This window comes from Eurosta solidaginis, chromosome 5 (genome assembly GCF_040869045.1).
Source record: "Eurosta solidaginis isolate ZX-2024a chromosome 5, ASM4086904v1, whole genome shotgun sequence".
Classification (NCBI taxonomy): domain Eukaryota; kingdom Metazoa; phylum Arthropoda; class Insecta; order Diptera; family Tephritidae; genus Eurosta; species Eurosta solidaginis.
Window position 1 is genome coordinate 220,190,293 of NC_090323.1, and position 27,241 is coordinate 220,217,533.

Consider the following 27,241-nt stretch of genomic DNA (forward strand, 5'->3'; position numbering starts at 1 on the left):
AAGCGAAGAAAAAAAAATTATAAATGAAATTTGATGAGAAAAAGGTAGTCACGGGTTTGTGTGAATGTATTTGCAACCAAAGGATGTAAACGTGCCCCAAAGTGGTGAGCATGCGCCCTATAGCCGGCACACAACATGGCTGCCAAAAATTGATAAATCAAGAGTCACAAAAGTGCAGCTAAAACACCACACCAAAAGGAAAATCGAATAAGTTAAATAGCGGCAAATGTTAAGTGTGTGGCCTAGACGGACTTGTGCACATTCAGTTGGCGCTCAGTTGCAATTGATTGCTCGAAGGATGTGCACGGTTTAGCGGATAATTGGAATTGTAGTGAAAGTCAATTAACTAAAAAGAGCAAATAGTATGAATTAAGCTCTGTAGAGAGAAACAATTGGTTTCTGGTGTGGAGAAGGTGTTTGTTTGTGCTGCGTTGGTGTGCGATTGAATGACCGACCACCACAAAGAGAAAGTGAGAGCAAACGCCGGTTATTGCTAATGTAACAAAAAGTGAGAGAGCGCCTACATAAATAATATTTTGAGTAGTGCATTGCCTTGTAGTCGCCGAAACAGTGAACGTATATAAATTCGAACGCATTGTTGTTGTCGTGTAGGTGTTGATGTTGTGTTGACATCGTCGATGTTTAATGTCGGTTGAAGTTGTTCGTATGTGGGAGCGCGCTACGTAAATGTCAAGTGTAATGCCACAAACGCAAATGCCTGCGCCTATTAAAAAAACAACAACAAAAATAGTGAAGCAAAATTTCGTAGCACAAACAAACAGGAAGTGTATTTGTGTATGAGTGTGAGTGAATGAGTGAGCGTACGCGCGGAAAACGGAAACGGAAAGAGCAAAAGTACCGACAAAATACACTTACATATACATACATAAATACTTACATACATAAATAAAGGAGAGCTCGTGCTAAAAACTTATCCATTGCTACATATAAAGCGGCATTTTGCAAAGCATCCAACGTTGGTGATGCCAGCCGTACATCATTATACGAAAGGTGTTCAAGTGTTGAAGACGCGATGCGGGGAAAGAAATTATTAAACGCAATCGTATTCAATCGAATAGTGAATGGTGTTGATTGTATGTACACAAATTTTTGAAGCAACTTCAAAGGTGCTAAATCAGTGCGCGAATGACAGACGATGCAGAAAGTTTAAATCGTGGAATAATAATTAGTGCGGGAGGAAATTGATAACGATATACAAAGATAACAAGTGAGTTACATACATATGTGCAGGTGTATGAATGAAAGATGTAAAAAGGAAGCAAATTATAATATAAATTACTAAATTATGAATAAGATATGCTAAAAAAGTCCCAAAAGCCTAAAGCCCCTTAAGCAAAAATCTTAGAAAACCCTTTTGATTCCTGGTAACAGAAAACAAAATTATAAAAACTCAATAGGGGAGTTTAGGATTTTGTGCAAATGATCTAGCATCATTGTATTTGCCAACTGGTGTAGAATATTTAAACAAAACGACAAATAATTATACGGCTATGCATTTGAGACGTCATGGCCAATACGCAACATCAAAAACCGTAGTTAATTTTTCCATTTTGAATTGCAAATTAAAAGTTGTTAAAACAAAACCAAATGCAAAGAAAAAATTTAAAACAAAAAAAAATTTTTCACGATACGTAGATTTAATTTGCTATAGCAACGTTTCCAACACCATATACACGAAATTCCGAACTCCCTTAATGAATTAGGTGATTGCAAATACATATATATAGTTCAAAAAACAGATTTTAGACAAACAAGATATTAGTTAAAAAAAAAATTGAACTATGTGCAATTACTAAATAAAAAAAAAAAAATAAATAAAAAACGTTAATAGGTTTAGATCATAGGCGTGTATCTTACAAACATCTTACTCAAATTCAAAAATAAATGCAAGGCACGATAACCTTCGAAAACATTTTAGGCTAAGCTTCTCTTCTAATTTGTGCCGTGCTCCTTTTTAATTTTTCCTACAAATTGGCGGGACGGGACTTATATGTTTTACGCCCACTTCGAACGGCATCTGCAAGGCAGATGAGTTTTCAATGAGAGCTTTTCATGGCAGAAATACACTCGGAGTGCTTGCAAGGGTAGATATATTTCATTCTTAAACTGAAAACCATGATACAAAAATATTAACAAGGTAAAACGAGTGAGAGGCAAATGACGTTTAAAAAAATTTTTAAGTTTTCACTGCTCCCACATTTTAATTTTTTTTATTTTGGTTTTGTTTTCATAACAAAAAACTACAAACAGCAAATATTTTTTTTTACATGAAAATTTTGTTATTTTATGGAGATAAAAATTTTTAATAGGTAAAAAAGTCTGCGCGACAAGAAGAAAAGGACGACTTGGCTGTCGCCCTGATATCAAAATTTTGATTGCCGCTTTCCTGCCAAGGTGGGGATAAGAGGTGTCTACCAATAGTTATAATTTACCGTAATGTAGGATTTTAAGGTAAAGTTTTCTTTTCAATTTAGAGTTTTCGTTTTTTCTTAATTTAGCGGAACTAAACTCATGTTATCCAAAACTCTATCTGCTTAGAGAGACGAACGTGGTACTTTTGATATAATAGCCGAACATAGTATGTACCACTATATCACGTTGGCTGGCTTTGCAAGGAAAGCTGGTAAATTCAGCCTCCACGAACTAACAAAATTCAGATGGAGTATGAGGTTCAGTTAAGTTGCGGAAAGCTACAGCGTACTTGATATCGTAGGCAAATTATGGTGCACGTGAAGGCCCTTGAACAAAACATCGATAATGTAAATATTAACTGTGGCTTATACGACCCAAAAGAGAGAGAAAATAATTCTAGCAGCAGAACTATTATGAGAACATACAACTTATGACGTATGCTTTAGTAAACGCACCGTAAGTTCTGTCCTTTCCGAACTGGATTACGACGCATAGAAAGTGGGCCTATGCGATTAAACTCCAATTAATAAATTAATTAATATATCTTCCTCCCGCAGAAACAAACTAATTGACACCTCCAAAGAAGATAATTCCTTTCAGCAGTAGTGAGAACACTTTAGAGTAGGGGTGGTCTCTTAATCTAACATTCCATTCCCCATGTACACAAAAACCGATTTTAAAACAATTGGACACAATTTAATTTAATTTATTTGGCATTTAAAAAAAGTAATAAAGGTCAAATCAAAAATTGCATTTTCTGTGTTTTTTTTTGGTTTGGCATTTCCACAAAGTTTTAGAGAGTAATTTAAAAATTTCTTTTAAAAATCAATAAATAATTATGGGCGCCGAAAAAAGTGAATTGCTTTACCTTATCATGGTTTTATCATGCTTAAATCAAAAGTTTTCTCATACATTTGATTTTCATATGTCGTGGTAAAAGAAATCGAGATAGATATATGAAAACTTCGTAGTATCAAAATTATTCGCATCAAATGAGATTTCGACTAAAAATTAAGATATATTAACAAAACTGTGTTAAACTGGCTTATCTTCCCCTTGAGCTGATCGGTATTGAATACTGACATAGCAGAACGAAAACCGTGCCCACTTTTTCGGTATCGAAAATTTTGAAAATAGGACAAAATGGAATTGCTCGTTACCAAAAACTGATATGTGAAATATTGGTAAGTGATTTGCTTCTGATTCTTGCTTTGAAGATGTGCAACAAAATACGTTAAAGATATCATTTTTAAATTTGGCAGGGAGGACGGTTTTACTTTCATTCATAAATTAAGTTAAAATTAGTAAAACCAGTGTTGGTGTTTTTTTTTTTAAGAAAATTTATCAATGAACTTTCACTCTGTCCGCTCGTCATGTCTTAGAGCACGATAGCCTGATTAAATTTTGAGATATCTTACTCAAATTTGGTATGTGCGTTTCTTGGCACCCATTTACATTCGCCCACCTTATGTATACCGCAACCACGACGATGCTCCTGAAGGGCCTACTGCAATGTCTGCAAGCCGCGATACCATCTCTAGAAGCTACTACCGCTTGAGTACCCACTTCCTCCGGACATGTGGCCTAGAAAAACAAAGTTAAAAATTGAAAATAAAAAGACAGTAAGATAGGGCTAGATTCCCAAACACCCTAAATACTACGAGCTATGAAAATGCGTCTCCTCTGTTTTGAAAACATTGTCAATAGGTAGGTAGAAAATTTAAAAACAAATAAAATGAATGTTCAACTTTTTCTTGTAACACTTCTGTTTAACGAAATAATGATTGAAATATGCAACTTAATTTTTTTTGCATAACGTTGCAAGAAATAGTTCAACTACCCTTCAAAAATGGATTCGGGATTTCCTTAACGAATCGTGTTAGCCTTCAATGCGAACATGAATCATGCTAGTCTTACATGGGACCGACGATGTAACATCTGGAAACAAGGTTTTTGGCCCGATTTTCCGTCCAGATTTCTAGCGGGTTTTCCAAATTCTGAGTTTTTTATATTCAGCTAGACTATAGTATGTCTTTTTTCTTTTGTCAAGCAGTGAAGCATTACTTAAGTAAGAAAATTATAAAATTAATAAAGAGCACTGACTAAATAAAAATAGTGATCAAAATAAGTGTTTTCTGAACAAACAAATCAAAAATATTTAGAAACAGCGAATAATTCCTTAAAACATATAGCATGTTTAAAAAAATATAATAAATAAAAGTAATCAAATAAATATGCTCATAATAAGCAGCAGAAGAAAACATTAAACACGAAAACGAATAAAAAAATCAAAATTTGAAGCATGTTTGAAATCAAAAGTGGCTTTCGAAGTCGTGGTAGCACAAAACAAAAGTTTTCTTAGCAAGACATTCTTACAGTAAAAAAAAAAAAAGAAATAAATAAGACTGGAGTATAAGATGTAAATTTATCAACCTCAGCTACTTCGAAACATAACAAAGTAAAATGAAAATAAGAAAAGTTTAGCATTAAACAAAACCGAAATTGAAAAAAGATTTAAAAAACCATAATATACAAAAGAAAAGAAGAATAAATTGCATTTAAATATACTAAATGGCTTAGTGAATGAATTTTTCCTAATAATTCTTTTCGAGTGTAAAAAAAAAAATAAAATAAGTGAAAAACTCCCATCTGAATAAAATTTGCCAAATAACCGCCGCTATCTGTTGCTGCTACTTAAACTGCAATATAAATAGAATCTGTTACTAAAGTGAAAACTAAGCCCTAAGCAAAATAAAAACAATAAACAAAAACATAAATATCAACAAATTCTTAGACGCGGCAAGACGCAAGGCAGCCAAAACCAAAGCCATGCCGATTAGTTGTTGTATTCTTTTACTGCTGCTTCTATCACATTTCGGTGAGTGAATTTGCTTATTTTAAGTATATATATTTATAATGCTTATATATTTTTCGTTCTCTCTCACCACCCCATACAAACGCACCAACACGCACAACACACAACTACAAAAAAGGTGTTTTGTAAAAAGAAAATCTAACGAATTTTAATTAAATTTATATGTCGTCAGTTGTTAAGTGTGGTTATTTAAAAAAGTTTCCTTGATTTTTAGAAGAGAAAAAAAAAAAAAACAAGTAAGGAAGTCTTAGTTCGGGTCAAACAGAATATTACATACTCAGCTGTGCACTTGAAACGCTGCTGTTGTTGTTTACTTTGTGTGGTTAATAGTGTTATAAGGCTGCGCAATAATACATATTTTTAGATTCTTGGAAGTTATGCTCCATAAATCCGGTATTCAAGTCTGGTGACCGCAATGATATTCGCAACTACAGACCTATTGTAAAGCAGAGTACTCTGGCAAAACTATTCGATAGTATCCTTCATAGCAAATTGTTTGACTACATAGTCAAGGCTATTGTTGAGTGTCAGCATGGGTTTTTTCCTGGCAGGTCTACTTCTACCAATCTGGCTTTAGTCACTAGCCAAATTGTAGAGGCCTTTGAGAACCATGCGCAACTAGACGTCATCTATATTGACTTCTCCAAAGCATTTGACAAGGTCTATCACTCTATACTATTGCACAAACTGGGGATGTACGGAGTGACCGGAAGTTTGCTGAAGTTCTTCTCAAGTTTCTTATCGAATAGAGAGCTTTTTGTGTCAATCGGAGCCAACCAGTCTACTGCGCTTATTAACGCTTGGTCCGGGATCCCACAGGGAACCCACTGTGGCCCTCTGTTGTTCCTAATTTTTATTAATGATCTGCCTCAAAAATTCAAAATTGCTAAATATTTAATGTTTGCAGACGACGTCAAACTCTTTCTAACCGTACGGGATACTTTTGACTGCATTAACTTGCAATATGATCTCGATTCTTGTAATGAACGGTGTTCAAGTAATAACCTTCTTTTAAATACTAACAAATGCTGCGTGTTTTCCTATTCAAAAAGGGACACTCCCACCTTTTTCAACTACAAATTAAATGCTGGATCTTTAAACCGTTGGCGAGGGATAAAAGATCTGGGTGTAATTTTTGACAACCAACTCTCTTTTTCTGGTCACATCGACTTTATTATTTCCAAATCTTTTGAATGAACCCATATCCAAGGCTTTAAACCTAGCAAATCGATATAGTGGTCTTCTTTACTTTAATAATAGCATTTACAAATTTAAGCTTGAACTTTTCTCTATTTTTAACTAGTCTGTAAGGAAGTTTGTACTTTTTAGACCGAAATAAAATATAATAATAATAATTAATACTACAAAAAGGATAAAAAGGCTACCACTAATGAAATTTCGTTCGGATCGGCAGATTTTTGTTCGACTTATGGCACTAAAAGTATTTTGGTAATAGTAACAAAAAAAGGGCGGGTCATGCCCATTTCCAAAATTTGTCAAAGTTTTGTTCTTGGCTCAACCATGCCACTATTGAGGTAGAATCTCTAAGCCGATACTGAGCAGTGACTTGTATGCATCTAACCAAATTAATCATTATGTCTACACATATGTCCATACAAGCAGCGGTGAGCAACGCACAAACACATGCATATATCTGAGATACTCCCAATAGTATACATTCATTTGTGCAAGTATCACTTACATATACACGCGCATGGGGTATGAGAGAAGCTATAAAATCGTGCTTCTCTAGTTATAGCTAAAACATTTATAGCTGATAACTAACTAGTAAATTCTGGAAATAGAAGCGCCTAGAAATATGTCGGCGATGAAACCGGACAGTATGAAAGCGGCAACAGTTGAGGCAAGTCAAGTCAGTTTGATTTAAGCACACTATCTGTCGAGCAATAGAAGTGTTATTTTGAAAGTAGTCTAATAAAGAAAATTTTGCATTATCGAATATTGGAGTTATTTATTCAACAGTTTAGTGATTCGAACGTTAGCAAAAGGTTGCAAATAAGCGGAATTGCAGTAAATTCGTTACAATATGTATAGTTAAATAAAAAAAAAATAAATAAATGTAAGGCGCGATAACCTCCGAAGAGATCTAAGGCCGAGCTTCTCTTCCAATTTGCGTCGTGCTCCTCTTGATTTTCCCTACAAATTGGCTGGACGGGACCTACATGTTTTATGCCGACTCCGAATGGCATCTGCAAGGCAGATGAGTTTTCACTGAGAGCTTTTCATGGCAGAAATACACCCGGAGCGCTTGCCAAACACTGCCGAGGGGAGACCCCGCTTAGAAAAATGTTCTTCTAATTTAAAAACCATATTTCTAAAATTTTGATGCTGCTTTGCCCGGGGTGCGAACCAACCAAACCAATCCACCTACCAAATTACGTAAGCTTAAATGATCACGCTCCGGGAAAAGCAACATCAAAATTTTAGAAACAATCTTTTTCAATAAGAAGAAAATTTTTCTAAGCGAGTTCGCCTCTCGGTAGTGTTGGCATGCATTCCGAGTGTATTTCTGCCATTAAAAGGTCTCAGTGAAAACTCGTCTGCCATGCGGATGCCGTTCAGAGTCGGCATAAAACAAGTAGGTCCTGTCCAGCCAATTTGAAGGAAAAACTAAAAGGAGCACCACGCCTAAAATCTCTTCGGAGGTTATCGAGCCTTAAAATTTTTTTTTTTATACAGTTAGAATAACTTCGCAAATAAATCGCAGGAGTCAACTGTGTTGTGAGAAGTATCACCACTATAGAGCGATCTGGTGGGGAAACTATTTCAAAATGTCAGAGACCTGATGAGCTAGATTTAATGTCATGGAGGTAGTCAAAATCCATTTTCGAGCGAAGGAAATTAAGTCGATGACTTTTCAGATTAGTTTTTTTTAAACTTTTTTGATGCTTTGTTTTTCAAATTCCTTAAATTACAAACCCTAGAACAAAACAAAGTTGGTTTACCTTGAATGATTGGTCGAACCTTGAATGATTTATCAATAGGCCGATAAAAACAAAAACAATTGTTAATAAACCATGAGCACTTGGGAATGTCAAACAAAGTAATTGACTATAAACAAAAATCCAGCATTATCAGTGATTTGCACCAGATGGCGCAACACTGAATAAATATAGTTGGTAAAAAGGAATAGAAGTAGCAAATTTGCCAGTCAAACAAACCACCGCTGTATAGCTAAATGGTCAGCGCAGCATGCCTAAAGCGTACTGATGATGAAGGCTTAGCACCCTTCGAAATGGATATATCTGCGCAGCTATGGCAGGTTGTCTGAAAAATTTTCTACTTACTATTCCAAAAAAAAAATACAATTTTTCAAATTTAGAAAAATTAAAAAATAACAATAATTATCATTAGAAAAAAATTATTGTTCTGGCCTTGAGCTCGAATCGCACCTTGAAAGTTGGTTTATTTCGGGTAATTAATCTTTTGACAGTTACATAGTAAGATAGGGCAAGCAAATTTTTATACGCAACAGGCGGGCCGTTCAAACCATTAAGAAAAACTGAGTCCATTGATTTAAAAAACAAATATTTTTACGCTACATATCCGCCTTCGATTAATTGCGTTCCTCAAAGACATTAGATTCTTTTGCTTCGAAATTGTAATGCTCGGTCACAATTAAGATCGGTTTTTGAAGCAAGCTCTTAGGGTTTCGTTTCCTCGAAAGCGGTGCCGCTATATAGCGGCCGTTACAAAGCGGTAGAGTTTGTTGTCAAAAATTTTGCAGTGTAACGGTAATTATGTGGAAACTAAGAAGACGGTGAAATTCCCGTAACGTAATATAGCAGCAGGGCATTAAATTTTACGGCCGTCATGACGGTGGAAACTTGTTCATCACCGTTTTTTGCCACCGCTATTGTCAAAGCGGTGAAAATTTTTTCGAATAATTTCAAATATTTATCATGGTTCAACTATATGGCTGGCTCATCTGTAAAGCAACAAATTATGTCTGTTCAAATTGTCAATATCTGTGTATTGGTATTAGACGAATGGAATGAAATGGAAATGATAACATAAAACGTAGCAGTTTTTGTGTGTGGTAAGAAAATGTTGCCAATGTGTTGGTTTCATTTTGAGTTTGCCATCTCCTTTTGACAATCCCATCGACCATGCACAATGATAAAAATAAAATCAGCTGATGAGATGAGCTAACCATATAATTGGCCCATACTATTTATAAAAAAAAATTTTTTGGAATACAATTTTTTTTTGTACGTTCATTTAAAGAAAATAAAAAAAAACTAAAAGAAAACCCCAAAAATGCAAAATTAAAGTTTGCGAATCGCCTGCCGTAACTGTTTAGAGGAAACCAAGCATTTAATCAAAATTGGAAGCAGACACAAGATAATTTTAAGTTACTGGAAGAAAATATTAATCAAGTATTCTGCCACTATCATTTAAAATTGAATTGTGCTTATTAGATTATTGACCAGGCACCTGGTACTTTCACAATAATACTTTGCTGCCTCATAACTTTCGATATTATTTTGATAATAACTTTATAGGTTCGATAGAAGTCGCTTAGGAAAATTATTTCTCCACAGGCATTAGCAAGAAATTATCTACATAAGTGCTTTTGATAACCAATCCGATATCAAATCAAAGTTATAATATCCCTATGTACAAGTTTACACTGGGTATAATAAATGGGGTTAGTTAACAAACTATAAGAAAATTAAATAAACCCTTAATATATATTTGTCTATATTTTATTAAATGTCCTCCATAAAAAGCAATAAATTAAATTTTACACATAAACGACACATTACTAAGTAATAATAAATTTCATCACGCTAGTTCAATTGATGTATTTGCTCGTGCATATATCATTTAGGGTGGAAACTTAACAAATATCCTAACACGCAAACACAGCCCTTGAAAGTTGTCGAGGAATGTGCAAAGTACAAATTAATAGTCACTTTGTCACATTTAAATGATACCGCAATTTGATTGTGACAAATTCTCTTATAAAACCACATACGCATACATTCAAACTACAATACGCATAGCGGACACACCCACATCAATGCACTGTCACACAAACATACATCGACAATCTAACTGAGCAATTTTCTTTTATAGTTTTCGTTTGCATATAAATTGCTGGTAATAATGCGAAATTATTTTACATGTTGCCTTTCTGCCCTCCCGACAGGAATGTGGGTTCAAAACACACCACCATTCATACCTTCATAGCAAACACAATCATTTAGTTTGCAACGTGTTGTAGAATTAAGCGATTTGCTGTTTTCAACCCTAAAGGCTACAGAGGTTACGCTGGGTATGAACATAAATATTTGCATGATGACATAAAAATATAATTCATATCAACAAAATTCGGCATTTCTACAACTCAGGATAAAAACATTCATTCATTTGAATATTTACTGTGAATAGAATTTGCAAATATAAATAAAAAAGGGATGGAATAGAAAGTGCCATCAAATAGAAAAAAAAAAAAATTAAATAACCTCATGTAGGGGAAGAATTTCAATTGCTTTAGAAGATTTGTTAAAATGTCATGTGAAGTATGAGAAGATTGCGCGAAAGCGGTAGTATAAGAAAAAGGGGTTAATTTAATGATATTTTAGAGCTTAACTATGTAAATTTGTAGATATTTGAAATTGCTTAGAAAGTGCTCAAAGTTTGAGCAACACATTTTAAAGAGAGTTTAAAGATAAGCAGAGAAATGTTGCAGGAAATATGGAAATGCTAATCTAGAGTCTATTGAAATTGTAGTTAACAGCCCCATGGCAAAGAAACTTCAAGTCTTTGAATCAGAACGGAGCGTGCTTACGCATTTGAGCAACTGGACTTCATGTTGACTAACTCCTCTTAAGGTGGACTTTGAAAGAACGCTGTGAAATCTGCGATGGCTGGGACACATTATTTAAATGAAAAATGCACACGGTCCAAATGGCAACTTAACTTTCTCAAAAGTTGGTTCAGGAAAGAAAACCAGTTTACATAGAGCTGTAGGGGAGACATAAGCTCGACGTGGATTCCGTAAATTGACTGTTCTACCACTTCAAATAGCGAAAATGAGAAATTTGAGATAGATGAATAAATGCGCCATCATCAGTGTCGATTTTCCTTCTTAGAACGAAATAGCGTAACGCCGAAAATGGTTTGTCTCCAAACCATAGTATGACAGACAATCATTCCACTATCCATCAATGTCCGAAGAAATTTTAAGTATGCTTTTGGTGACGTGCAATAATGTCAATAGAACTAACGTGAGCTCACATATGTAGTTCTCTTTGGAAAGAGAAATCATGTCAATGACATCAATTCCAAATCCTAAAAAGAAGTAAGTTCAACTTTCTCTAGTACGCTTTCTGACTATTTAACGCCACGCACGCAACGAGGAACTCGGGGTTATAATACCGTTGATATTAAGTATCTTTTAAAAGCGAATTAATATATATTGACGTTAGTTCCTTCAACACTATTACTCGTCAACCTGAATTCATTCCCGAAAAATATCTGATTCAAAATTGGTCAAAAAATCGAGCGATTTTTTATTCCAAATTTACGCCTGCGCATCTTTGTTTCTGGCACTTTGCTATCGTTCCTTTAATCTTCATTTACAACTCTGGTACAAACTGGTTCAGTAGGGATGTCCTTGAATTAAAAAGAATGGTTCGTAAGTGGAATTTAGTTCCGAATGTGAACTCATTTCTCAGATATAGATCGAGATATGGACAAAGGTGATGCAAGAATGTTAATTTAGGGAAAAGAAAGAAGGAAATGGTGGAAAAAATGGAGAAAGTCTGAGGGAAAATTGGGAAGGGGAGGAACCTAGAGAAGGGAAGGAGATGAAGAATAACGGAGGGAGGTTGCCGGAGAGGGGTTAAGTGGGAGCGTAAGAAAAATCTAAAAAATGAAAGGGGGAAGAAACGGAGTAGCGACAGGATATTCAAATCGGTACGACTGGTGAGGCTGGTATTACATATTTGGCATGGACATTCGATATATGAAAAAATTGTGGTGATAGAGGTAGGGGAAGCTGGAGTGGGAGTGGTAGTGGGACTGAGACTAAGAGTGGAAGTAGCAGTGGAAATGTGAGTGTTAGTAGAAGTGGTAATGGAAATCGAGCGGAAATTGGGGGAGTGGGAGTGGTAGTTGGAGTGTAAGGAAGATAAACGGAATATAAGGTGGCCAATAATAGGATGAGAAAGTAGAAGATAATGGTATAGAGAGTGAAGAATGGATGCAAGGCTCATTTTGAAATGTTGGAAAACCCTATTTCGGGTTGTAAAAATTCTGCCGAGTACTCTAGCATTCAATAATATTCATATTCAGTAGTATACTTACGATTTTAAAATTGAAATCAAAATTGATCCCGTATTACCTCTACATTGAGAGTTTCCAACTACGAGAAAGGGGTGGAATATTAAAAACTAATAATTTCGAACACTTCAAAAGACTCCTGCAATGGTGCCGGGACTCTCATCCATCACGACACCATCTATAATATAATTCAAATAAGACCGGTTTGACAGCTATATTGCAAATTCCTTATAATATGAAGTACCTCATTGTGTTATGAGAAATCCCGTTGTGTATTCACAACAGTTTTTTTAAGAATGAATCACACAAAGCTTTTTGCTATTGGAATAAAAATTATTAAAAAAAAATATTTTGAATAAGGGGTTTTGCAGAGCAAAAAAATATTGCCTTTTTAAGTGTATCGTTTATGTTGAGCAATGTTTTGAACATGATGATGAACTGGTTATAGTGTGTAAATTGCTAGGATGCCATATCGAAGAGCATGGTGTTAGTTCTCCAGGCGTATATTATCGGAAACCTTAAAGGCGGACCAACAGGCAGACCGATCTGGCCCAATCAAAATCTTTTTCGGTACTGATAATATTGATGTTCGCAGTTTAAGACTTTATCGACCCCATTACACCATTACGCCCCAAAATTATCCGACTAAAGCATTAATACGTATGTATAAGTAGAGCCATCTTTAATCTTCATCAACTACGTTGGTTAATATCTAAAGCAATCAAAATATTTACTTTATGCTAATGACTTTAAACTATATAGAACGATCACATGTTCATCAAATGCATTGCTTTTGTTGAATGATTTATATGATTTTAATAATAATCTGAAAATAAAGCTTTGTAAATGTTGCCATGTAACGTTTTCTAAATATTTGAGTGCTCTTTCGACAACATACTATATCTCAAGTACAGTTATAGCGTTGGCTTACGAATCTCGAATTTCATTTACTTTTGTTAACTATGTTATTTATATCATACCGAAAGCTTATGTTAATTTAACTTTTTTTACGGCGCTACGTTGAGAGCTTTAAAGACCCGCCCGTTAGAAAATTTTTGTTTAGTTCTTTGGTGTTATCTGTGTAAGTGTATGGCTCTGTGACTTGGAATCCCATTTGCTCCACACGCTCTTCAAAAACAGAAAGAGGGTTCAACGCAAATTCATTCAATATGCACTTCAGTCTCTCTATTTGGATTCCTCCTTGCCTCCATTTACCGCTAGGTGCATGCTTATCAACAGAGGCTTTGCTCAAAATTTAATGTTTTTCGTCGACATTATCTTGCGCCTTGGCAACCACGCTACTGTTGGCAGCCATAATTTCGAAATAGTAAAAGACTTCGTTTATTTGGGAACCAGCCTCAACACTAGCAACAACATCAGCACTGAAATCCAGCGAAGAATCAATCTTGCCAATAAATGCTACTTTGGACTAGGTAGGCAATTGAAAAGTAAAGTCCTCTCTCGGCGAACGAAAATCATACTCTACAAGTCACTTATCGTACCCGTCCTGCTATATGGGGCAGAAGCATGGACCATGACAACAGCAGATGAAGCGGCTTTGGGAGTGTTCGAGAGAAAAGTTCTTCGAAAGATTTATGGACCTCTACGCGTTGGCGATGGCGAGTACCGAAGAAGATTTAATGATGAGCATTACGAGCTATACGCAGACATCAACATAGTCCAGCGAATTAAAACGCAGCGGCTGCGCTGGCTAGGCCATGTTATTCGAATGAAAGATGATGCTCCGGCCAAGAAAGTGTTTCTATCGGAACCCGCCTATGGAAGCAGAGGTAGAGGGCGGCCCCCACTCCGTTGGAAGGACCAGGTGGAAAACGATTTAAACTCCCTTGGTGTGACCAATTGGCACCGGTTGGCGGAGCGAAGGAGCGACTGGCGCGCCTTGTTGGACGGCCATAACCGTTTAGACGGTTAAGCGCCAATTAAGTAAGTAAGTAAGTATCACTTTTCTTTGACAAATATGTTTAAATTTTCCTAATAGAACTGTACGACCTTCTAATATATTTTACAATGAAGTTCGGAGATCTAATTATTTTAACTTTGTCCTCTAATAAGTGGGCTTGAAGAGTTTAATAGGATATCTAGAAGCTCCAGAATCTACGATGCCAAGTACCTTGTTTAAGTAACGTATTGAGTGTTGTTACAGAGAAAATACAGTTGTTCCTGTTGTTATTACCATTGATTTAATAAAGATACATATGAATACATGCACGAATATGAAAATGTGTTCTGTTAGATGGTTTTGCATTTGAAAAATATTCCATTGGTGATAGTCAAATTTTAAAATAAGATTTAGGGCCTCATTCTCTATTACGAAAAAAACATAACGCTTCGCCCCACAAGCAAATCGCTAATATATTTGCAGCATGCTAAACGATGGTTACATATCACATACACCTTCCTGTTTGACATAAAGTAAGAAACGTAAAGGCCGAACAACAATGTTAAAAGAATACCATTGCTAGACGAAATCGTTAAGAGGCGAATCGTTCGCCTGAGCTATCGTTCGCAATTGAAGCCTTTTTGAGCTAAGTTTTGAGCTCAGAATTATTGTCATAAATGAATGGTGAGTCAGAGATCATTTTACCACCAAAAACACAATTTCGTCAAATTTGCTTATGGAGGGTACTGAATGTAAGCCCACGGTATATTGAATCTATATACTGAATATTTTCAAATATAAATGTGCATATAAGTAGTCTGTAGGATTTGACCAATATAGTCTACGAACAAAGCTTGTAGGCCATCGTAATGATGTTCAAAGTGTTAGTTAGTTTTGGGAATGTAAAACAAATCTACAAGATCAACCGAAAACATTAATTTTTGCATCATTTTTATCTTCTCAAAAGCAGTTTTCTGGAAATTTTGTTTGCCACTATTTACAAAGGAGTATTTACCGACAAGCTGTGGTCAGCGATACGTTCAAATCTAGGGGAACCATAAAATCATAGAAAATACAGCAATTTTACGGTTTTATTCGGATTAGTTTGTATCAAGTATGTACATATGTTTACTCAAGTGCACGAAATTACGCACATCATATAAAGGAAACCTAAATATTTCGCTCGAAAACAGCATTAATATTCTTTTGTGCTCATATTTATCTATTGTCTAAAATCTGTCACTCATTACTGAGTGTGTTTTCGGATTGAAAGCTTTTGACAACTCAATCCATATTCACCCGTACACAAGTTGATTTATCTACATGTTTTCACGCACAATCATAGATACATCATTAAGCCTACACTAACGGTGAAAGTGTGTCACGCGCTTCCATTATCTGTCGCCAAAGGTAACGAGCGACCTGTTTTTGTTCGGTTATTGTGATGAAAAATACCAACTTAGAAAACATGTGAAGAAAGGTCCTTACACACACTCATACATATATAAATATTTAGCCGATGGTGTGAAACTGCCGAAAATGGACTGAGTGATATGATTGATTAATTTTCAAAATCATATGACAGTTACTTTACATGAACTTAGTAAGGAAACATGATCTTTGAATAAGCATATATATATATATATACAGACTAGGGCGGATCGATTTGTGGGGAGGCAAAAAAATCGCCCATTGCTCTGTGAAAATCATATTCTAGGGATCAAAATAAGAAACTTTGCCGAAGGAACCATACCTCTAAAACGAATTATGATGCCCACCCCAATTTGGGTCGAACTTTTGGGTAGGGGAAAATTTTGAAAAATCCCACTTTGACCCATTTAGAGTGCTCCAATCGAGTCCAAATGTATGACCGACCCCCACCAACTTTGGAGGCCCGACCCACCGATGCCAGTGGCACACCCCCTGGAACCCCCCTGGGGGTTCACAATACAAACATCAGAATTCGTTTTAGAGGTATGGTTTCTTCGGCAAAGTCTCTTATTTTGATTCCTAGAATACGATTTTCGTAGAGCAATGAGCGATTTTTAAATCGACCCACCCTAATAAAGACATATGTAAGGAAATGCAAACATACATATGTACACGCACATAAGTAAACAGAGATCATGTTTTTTATGAGAAGGCACTTAAACAAGAAGCTAGATTAGGAATTTGTCCAATAATTTGTATAACAAAATATGTTTTGCTGGAAGAGTATTTTTTAAATTTTTTTTGTTTGTTTGTGTTACTTGATTAATGAACACCGCAGGATTTAAGCAGCTGGCTGTAAGTAAAAGCTTCACATGCTGTATGATTAAGGTGAAGTAATACATATACCTGAAATAATCGTTTTCTTTTAGGAGAACGTACCGATGCCCGGCGGTTTCAGTTGGTTGATGTCCTTGACAAGGTAAAGGCCGACATCACCGCCTCAAAGAAGCACCATGGACGGGGCAAGGCAGAAGAGCGATAAGGCCTTGCGACCTCTACTACATTGGCTATATGAACAAATACGAAATTCGGAGCCAAGGTGATCGTTTTTGGTGGGAAAGGAACCATGTCGCAAAGTCCTATCGTTCATGGATGTGAACATGCATCGCGCCGCTATCCATATTGAGAGGAAGTTTTTCAAAATCTCGTTTATTTGCTTTTACGCAATTATTGGCGATGCAGACGAAAATGATAATGACTCCTTCTGGGAGAAACAAGAAAATACATACGATGCCTGCCCCGCCATGATATCAAAATCATGCTGTGAGACTTTAACTCAAGTGTGGGCAAGGTAGGTGTCTGTGGTGAGGGAATTAAACATCCATCTTCCAGTGGGCTGATGCTGATTCAATTTACTCCTGCTCGAAATATGGTCATATGCTGTACCAGGTTGTAACACAAAAAGATATACCAAGTTACTTGGCTGTCTATTTATTAAAGAACATTAAACCAAATCGATTACTTTGGGATCGATGGAAGGCATAGCTTCAGTGTCCTTGATTTGCGCACTCTGCGAGTTTTAAATTCCAACTCGGCCATTACCTTGTTGCAGCTAAGTTTCCGGCAATGTGACCGAACCGTGGTGGCATATTTCTCTATCAGAAAAAATAACTGGTACGATTAGGAAGGCCGTGCTGCATCGTAAAGTAGGACGCTGCATAAAGGACCACGTTGCATACGGGCGCAACAACGCGCAGTATATTGCAGCGTTATCGTGAGGCCAAAAAAGAAGAGAAGCACCCAGTTAGAAGGAAGAAACGTGAGGAAAAACGACGTGAATACTAAAGGCTTCAGACCTGCGGATTACAGCAGGAATTGTAATGGCGACATGGTAAATGACGTACAGAGTGTGGCTATGTTGTGGGTGGAGCACTACTAGCTAGCGAGGGAGAGGACCAATTCGATGGTGGAAAACACTTTCCAACACCCAACGAGGATGAAGTGAGCTACGCAATATCCCGGCTAAAAAACTCAAGGCACTGATCAAACACGTAGGCGAAGAGTTGGTAAATAGCATGTATCAACTCCTATGAAAAATATTGTCCGATGGGCAAATGCATCCAGTGCAAGATTGGAATATAAGTGTGTTCTGCCCAATCCACAGCAAATGTTATCCCGTAAACTGCGCCTATCACCGCGGAATCAGACTGCTTGATATCGGGAAAGCATTGAGGCTTCAGACGCCCTTTCATGCAATTTTTTTTAATATATAGCTGAATAAGATAATTCTAGCAGCAGAACGAAACTATGATTGTACAGTCTATTACATGAGCAAACAATTATTGGAGTATGTTTTTGGTATTGATATTACTGGCCTTAATATACGCGCCGTGACTTCTGCCTTTTCTGGATTAGATAAAAGGCAAAAAAAGTGCGTCTTGTGATAAATGTGGAACAGTCGAAGTATTTGCTGGCATCCAAGACCGGTTTGGCAACCTCGTCACTGTTGACGGATATAAATTCAAGACGATGAAGAAAACCATTCTGGTCCCTAAATTCACTACGAGTATTTCACCGATCAACATGGCTATGCTAAAAGCCACTAACATCCAGATAAACTACGTAGTGTGCAAGGAAAGCCCCGTCGTAGGACGGTGACCGTGGCATTTAATCTCTCAAAAGCTTTCGAAACATCCAACCACGGCATGCTACTCCAAGACATAGACTGTTCTCACCCCTGCTTACCATGTACAAAGCAATTGGCCGGCAGATCATGAAATGCGCGTCAACAGTATGGTTGCTAGTCTAAACAACACACACTGGAAAAGGGTGCATCCCTGTAAAAATTTTGCACTCAAAACTGCTATGGGATGTCTTCTGATGATCCCTAACCACAACTTACATAGTAGGAAAAAGAGCTCAGAAATGCTTACAGATAGTTTTTGCTTAATTGTCACAAACCTTGACGCCCTAGCGCACAACTGGTTGATTTAGCCCCGTCTTCAAGAGGGTTAATGGAACATCTCCATAAGCACTATGATGAGATCCGGCACCTGTCTACACAGCCGTTTGACCCAGACAAGCATGCCCTAGACAAAGATAGAACATAATCGGTAAACCCTTTTGTTAGGACGCGCCCTGTGATCCTCGTTATCTATATACCCTTGCAAAAGAAGAAAGCATGGAAGACACGAGTCACTCTGGCCCATTTTCGTTTTGGATATTGTAACAGGTTAAACTCTTACTTGTCCTGAATCAACCACGACATACCAAATGCATATCCTGCATGCATGAAACCTATGTTGAAGATGCCAGTTTTCTTGGATTCAATGACAACTTATGACTGGTCTTCCCAGAGAATGAGACGAGGCACTGTTAAAACAACAACAAAAACAGACTGTGGAGGATTTCGTTTATTAGGGGAACCAGCATTAACAGCAAAAACAATGCCATCTTAGAAACAAAATTGCCATCTAATGCTACTTTGAACTGAGTAGGTCATTGAAAAGTAAAGCCTTCTCTCGACGAATAAAAGTCATGCTCTACAAGTTGCTCATTTTGCCTGCCTTGATGTATGGCACGGAATAGTGGACGGTGTCGAAAGAAGATGAAAAGGATCCTAGAATGTTCGAGAGAAGAGTTCTGCGGAAGATTCAGGAAGGTTTTATCCCTTTAAATCACTCCTTAAACTGTGTTATGACCTTCTGGTGCACAACTGAATTGGATATTGTATATCTTGAGCTGTTTCTCCTACTTTCTTGTTAAGTTGTAAGGTAACTTCTTTGCGAACACGCGTGTAAAGTTCAATCATTGTTTACCACAAAAAATTTACATATAAAGTTTTCTTTAAATATGTACTGTACGTGAATTTTTTATCATTTAACATAAAAAATAAAGAAAGTTAAATGAAAAAAAGAGCCACAAGCGAAAGTAACTACGTATGTATACGGGTCATCATTTTACAAATCGAACAACTTTTGAGATTTCCTAATTTTGATTCGGCTGAAACTTTTTTTTTAAGTTTCTCGCACGAAATAAGCAAATACCTGTATCAGGATTTCCCTGAAAAAATTTTTTTCCAGAGATCTGCATGTGCTCAGATTCGATGGGTAAGCAAACTTCCCCACATTCAAAATGCTATATCTTTGGTCCCACTCGTCGTATCTTATTAGTTTTTATTTTATTTTGAAGGTAATAATACTTACTTTATAACTGCATTAAAAAATATTTTGTTTTTCTTTTTATTAAATAAAAATAATGAATAAAAATGATTTTTTTAAATAATTATTACATACTGTTTTCCCCCATGCATATTTTCGAAAAAATATATACAATATGCGATACAAAATCTGACCTGACCTCGAGCAACTTGCTTAGATTTACCTGAAGCAGGTTTAACGCAGTTATAAAGTAAATATTATTACTTTGAAAATAGAACAAAAATGAATAAGGTACGACGAGTAGAACCAAAGATATAGCATTTTGAATGTGGACAAGTTTGCATGCCCATCGAATCTGAGCGCATGCAGATCTCTGAAACAAATTTTTTTAAAGCAAATTCTGATATATGTGTTGACTTAAATTGCGAAAAGATTCCAACAAATAAATATGATAAGTTAAAATGTTTTTTTCTAGAAATCCGTACCATTTTTAAAATAATGGCCCATGTACATAAACATATACACCTAAGCATGAATGTGCGCACAAGTCTTCAAATGGATTATCCATTGAACAAAGAAGCAAAGAATACGACATAGTAAGAAAACACATTCAACAGCTGCAGATAGTCTTAGTTAAACTTGAAGTTATCGAGGTATGGCATGGAATATACACACACACACATATATAAACACAGATTTACCGTGTATCGGAAACTATTTCCAAAGTCTTGTCAATAACTATTCACATAAGCAATTGTTTAAGCTGTGAATGTTCGGGTACAACGATTGGATTTTCAAATACTTGTATGGCTTCTTCAACATACTTGCATATCTACACGCCGTAACAACTCAATCCTACGAATGTCTGTGAATGAGTGAGTAAATTGTTAAATTGTTAGTCTACAAAGTTTAGTTTGAAACGGAAAATAAGCAAAGCAAACTCTCTCCTTCACATTGTCTTGATGTACTTGCTTGCTTATAAAAAGTTGTCGGCATAAGGAAACCGCACAACTTTATGTCACTTCGGTAAACTTTTGCTTACATTTTGTATTAATGTGTATGTATATGGGTGTATGTATGTCAACAATTGCCAATTTCAGTATTGAATTTGTTAGCAGAGAAAAAGTTAATGATGCGTAATTATAATTACCGTAAATAAAAGTAAATAAAGTTAATGATAAAACGTGTAAATTCATGTAGTTGTTTATAAAGAGTTAGCACAAAAGGCACGCTAAGCTTAATTAAAGCTGTATCTTTACGTTAGAACCTCAGCACTTTTAGGGTACTTAAGAACATTATCACGCATTTAGGAAGACAAATATATTAAAATGAATACTTCGCAGGAACTATACACTTTTCCTTAAATTGCTGTTGACCTTAAAAGTTTTATATAACCCAAACCCGATATTGTAAAAAAATGGCCTAGTTGCAAGAACTCCTTTAGTTCGACATGCTAATACCTTGAAGTGGAAATCTTTATTTAAAAAATTGTGGTGATTGCACAGATTATTGAAAACTGCAATGCAGTCATCAACAAACGAGGAAGTAGAAAGGCACGTGTGGCTGCTTGAATATTTGATATATTCAAACACTTTTCGTACGAATTCTCACAATTAATCTTCTATTTCAACGATTTCTGCCTGAACTATAGTGAGGAAACAAACCATCCTAAAACCCTGCTTCTTTCGTGAAGCGAATCTCTGATCCAGGGACCGTATACTGACATCGTGATTCCCAGAGCACTTTTGTCATAATGAGCAGCTGAGTAGTTCCATGAGATTTTGAGCGTCGATGCCAATGAACCATGTAGTGGCAATTAAACATTATTTATAACTTTTATCATTCGTATTTGCCCTAAAATTTTCGAGCTTTTGCGCAGAGATGTTTTAAAGTGATAAGGTAGTTAAGGTAGTTAATGAAACTAAGCCACTTATTCCACCATTTCCATAGCACCTCCTATAGAGATACACATTTTCGGCGGGTATGTAAAATAAAATGAAGTGAGTAGATATAGGCGAAATCAAGCCCTCTGGATATATGACATATATTATATGTATATCGAAAATATTAATAACTAGCAGAGTACGCGACGTCGTTCGGGTATAAATAAAAGCAGTACTATATAGACTAATATATTAGACTAATCCCAACCCCCATTTGTATGGGAGATGCCACGCACCTTTTTCGTTATACCCAGTTTTTCTGGAGGCGGTAGGGATTGGTCTCATAAAACCACTCACCTAATTTCAGTCGTTTAACCTTAATACTTTCAGATATATTGACTACGAAAAATTCCAATAGCATGGGAGGTGCCACGCCTCCTTGCCGAAAACTTTTTTTATATAGCCCAACATAGATTGAAATACCCAGGGTATGTCAAGGAAAAATTTCGTTGGATTTTATTCTGCGATTTAGGCTGCAAGTCTAAACATACCTACATACATACTTTCACAAATATATAGTAGATACACGATCAGCGGTCGAAAGTTTCCTGTGACTGTTTTAAAATTGGTTATGAACTTTCAATCCATTTAGGATACTACGCGGTTCATAACACCCTTAGTCCCATCTATGTTTTTGTTATAAAAATCGATAATATAAAAAATTTAACAAATGGAAGGTGCAATGACCTCCGAAGAGATTTTAGGTCGAGCTTCCCTTCCAATTCGCGTTGTGCTCCTAATTTTTCGTTGGCAGGACGAGACCTACATGTCGACCGAGATTATGACCGTTTGTAGCCATGGCCATGTGTATATAGATTTGTCTTTGATTATGTAATAATACAAACAAAATGTCTTGTGAAGTCCAAATGTAAATTTTGTTCCATAGTAATGTTGCGCATACGACATGTAGGACACAAAATTAGCTCTTCAAACAAACCACAAATTTACATAAATATATGGATTTTGCAAACATACCACTTTTTATTCACAGCAACAAAAATTAATATCAAATCAACAGGTATTACATTCAAAGTTTTTGTTTAGTCAATTGTTGTCATATTTGTGACACTTTGTGAAAAAGTTTTTGTTGTCCCGTGTGAATAAGAAAATATCTTGGACTATCGCCAACAACGAAACAAATATTTTGTATACTTTTTTCCTTTGTTTATCTCACTGGCCTACTTAAGATGCCTTCTCTTACTAAAACAAAGCTACAACAATAAAATTGTTAAAAGAAGGTAAACAGTAAATAACAACAACAAAAGCAATATGGTAATTCATGCATACATACATATACCCGCACTCTGTAAATACACACACAACACTTTAAGTAAGAAGTTTTGTGTTCTGTGGAAAAATCATTGAAATCAAAGCTGTAAAATAAGTTGAAAAGTGCTGAAGCGTGCAAAGCATTTACTTAACAAACGTGCTCCTGAGAGTTCATAGATTTTATTTTGCTTTTTTTGTAGTAAACAGTACAAGTATTTCAATATTGAAAATATTAAGATATACATTATTTATTTATTTTATTTATTTATTTATTTATTTATTTAAATATAGTAATCTTTGAAATACAATGTTTCTTACAGACTACATAACGAATTAAATATATTTACAAAATAATTGTTTAGGTTAAAAATTCATTTAATTTTAACTTGAATTTAGATTTTTCAATTGAGAGGAGCATAATATGCATAGTTAGTCCCCACGCATGCAATAAAAAAGAAATCATGACTTCGTAGGTTCCTCTGTGGAACCAAGAATTTAATTCATTCTAAAAGATTCGGAGCGTCTACTATGCCTTGAATGATGTCAAACACAAAGCTAAGCGAAAGCAAGATTTTTCTGTTATCCAACGTCTTCAGGTTAATAAGGAGACATCTAGCATTATAAGACGGAATAGGCTCTTCAAAGTTTAATCTGCGCAGAGCAATTTTTATGAAGGTCTTTTGCACCCGTTCTAGCCTCTTTATATGGCAATCGTCAAATTGGTCCATATAAACACAGCGTATTCTAACGTGGAACGAACCATCGAGGTGTAAATAAGTTTTAGAGTGTATGGATCATATGTATGGATCATGAATATAAACTTGGAGTCAAATATTACTTCTAAATCTCGAATTTTAGACTGCGTAGCCAATTTAGATCCATTAATATCATATGATGTAGGTATTAAGGAACGGGATTTTGAAAAAGTTATGTAGAAATATTTACTAATATTGACTTGCAGCTGGCTACATTTTCCAGATCATTTTGAAGACTATGTGCATCAGAAATACACGAAATTTTTGAAAAGAGTTTCAGATCATCCGCATACAAAAGGAAGTCAAAGGATAAAAAGTAGGAAGATATATCATTAATAAAAATAGCAAAAAGGAGAGGACCCAGGATACAGCCCTGAGGAACGCCTGAGGGGGAAATGAAGGGATCGGACGGACAATCGTCAACAACGACTACACACTTGCGAAGAGAAAGATAGGATTTAATCCATGATAGGAAGGTAGAATGAAAACCGACATTGGCTAATTTATCTAATAAAATTGAATGACTAACCTTGGCGAAGGCTTTTGAGAAGTCTGTATAAACAGTGTTCACCAGCAGCCGATCATTAAAAGCTGACACACAGTAATCAGAGAAAACCGCCAAGTTGGAAACTGTGGATCTGTCAGACACGAAGCCGTATTGATTGCAGAAAATTAAGTGACTTAGAGGAAAAGTCAGACATTTATATTTGTACTTACACTTAGATTTGTAAAAGTATATAATAATGACTATACACAATGGTCACAACATCAAATTTGAAGCAGTTATAAAGTCAAATTATATCGACATAACGGCCATCCCGTTTCTCTGGCAGTTAGATAATGTCAAATTTTTTTTTTTTTCAAATGGCGATCAGGTTGAACAATCATTTTGAATCGCAACTTTACCTAATAACATGTTTACTCTTGTTGAACTTGGGCAACATTTGATTTGTTTTCGCTATACCTTCTTTAGCCAATCGAAATGAGAATTTTTTATTTAAATATTTCGGACACGGGGGTCGTTTTACTATATCTGGTCCCATTCTAATAAATGTTAGGTTGAACTGGCCTGGTTCAACTGATCAACAAAGACCACACATAAACTTTATGTATCCATAGTGTTACTAGAATTTGTTTGACGACTAAATGGAAGAACCCCATTCAGATGCCAAGATTTATGTTATAGAATAACTCCGTCCTTTTGGCAAATACTAGAAGTTTTCTAGGTCCTAGCTTTATAGCTTATAGCTGGAGCCTTGACCTGGCGAGCGCAGGACACGAACACAGAACGTGTTCAGCCGTTTCTTGCTGCAACTCGCCCTTTCTACATCTGCTGTTACTGACGAGACGTAATTTATAAGCATGTGAAGTCCGAAGGCAGATTCCAGTTAGTACGCCCATCGTGAGCCTTAAGTCTTCTCCCTTCAGAGATATGAAGCACTTTGTGAGTCTAATATCGTAGGCTTTGCACATGGTATTAGAAATTTAGCAGCTGCGCTCTTCTGCCAACGCCTATCCTTTCATATGCAATTTCTGTCTTCTTTTGATTTCTCTCAAACGGATTGTTGCACTCTCATTTACTAGTTCATTGGGTTTTTCGTTACCCTCTATCCCTTTATGATCAGGAACCTAATAAAGATGTATGATCCGGCCTGGGCGACGTTTTTCAAATGCTTCTTTGTATTCCAGAACATTTCCCGATGAAGTATCGTGTGAGATTATTGCTTTAATCGGCGCCAGATTACCAAATTATTAAATTGACGCTACTGCAGCCTAAGTACGCTTCCTCCTTTCTTCTTTTCCTTCTGCTACTTTCTTCACGGCTGTAAGTTTTGCCTGAAAGACGCTACAGTAATCTTGCAGCCTGTAGGATTTACTTGTTTCTTGATCGACAAAATAAACAGCAGACCCAATCCCTTTCATTAATTTGAAACCATTCCTATACACATGTATAATATTTTCCGAAATTTCTGTATCCTATAACAGACCCTACGGCTCAAATGAAGCTCCAACATAACTCTCGAAGCTCAGTCACGGGAGCATATATTCTGTTTGCCCGATTTAAGATGGCGCTATACTGCTTTTGTCATAAGGCCTGCATTCAAGCTGTCCCGACAGTTGCTGCTGCTTGCGGGACCTGTAGAGTGACATGAAGTGCTGTTATCGTGGTATTTATATTTTTATACTACCGACTGTTTTCTTTATTCATTGTAAATTTGTTTTTTGGTTTCGGGTTTACAGTCCAATGAATCAGAAAAACGCCTTTTTTATTTTCTCGCCAAGGTTTCGACCTTTTATTTTGGTCTTCTTCAGGGCCTAATGACAAAAAAATATAAAACTTAGTATATAAGGCCTTGCATTGCAAAAGAGGGTTAATAATTATTAATTACATATACACACAAAAGTAGTATAGTAGTGGTAGTTTTTAGGGCTACCGTTATGCTAATCATTGGCACTCTGCATACCACTTCAAGTTTTTTGGTATACCTGTTTTTTTGGGTGGCTATCCATCAAACAAAGATTCCATAGTAAATTATGGGTTTCACAATTGCTGTTAATACCCAATGAGAGGGTTTGCGTGATAGGTCCCAATTGTATCCTAGCACCCTCCTGAATGCATACAGTGCCGGCTTGGCCCTCTTTGCCACATGGAGTTTCCACGATAATTTATAGTATAATTCTTAGATACTTTGTGGTGGCTTAGGCTTAGCCAAATGAGGGCCTTATATTTCCTAGTAAATAATCTAGTAGTGGCGGTCACCGTGACGTAATGATAGCATGATTGCGTGCTCCGCCTGCCACACCGTATGCCCTGGGTTCGCACCCCGGGCAAAGCAACATCAAAATTTTAGAAATAAGGTTTTTCAATTAGAAGAAAAGTTTTCTAAGCGGGGTCACCCCTCAGCAGTGTATGGCAAGCGCTCCGAGTGTATTTCTGCCATGAAAAGCTCTCAGTGAATACTCATCTGCCTTGCAGATGCCGTTCGGAGTCGGCATAAAACATGTAGGTCCCGTCCGGCCAATTTGTAGGGAAAATAAAGAGGAGCATGACGCAAATTGGAAGAGAAGCTCGGCCTTAGATCTCTTCGGAGGATATCGCGCCTTATATTTATTTTTTATTTTATAATCTAGTATTACTTTTTTCCGCGAGTGGTATGGTG

General features: G+C 36.2%; 1 protein-coding gene across 3 annotated transcripts in view; it reads left to right on the forward strand.

The window, feature by feature from the left end:
• The first annotated feature begins 288 nt into the window (after positions 1-288).
• The window catches only part of Dscam2 (Down syndrome cell adhesion molecule 2), a 392,154-nt gene continuing 365,201 nt past the window's right edge, over positions 289-27,241 (forward strand). For all 3 annotated transcript variants that reach the window (XM_067788438.1, XM_067788437.1, XM_067788436.1), the window contains exons 1-2: positions 289-1,228; positions 4,487-5,311. In XM_067788438.1, coding sequence (XP_067644539.1) covers positions 5,263-5,311 — 49 coding nt within the window. In that variant the 5' untranslated portion in view covers positions 289-1,228; positions 4,487-5,262. The remainder of the gene's footprint in view (positions 1,229-4,486; positions 5,312-27,241) is intronic.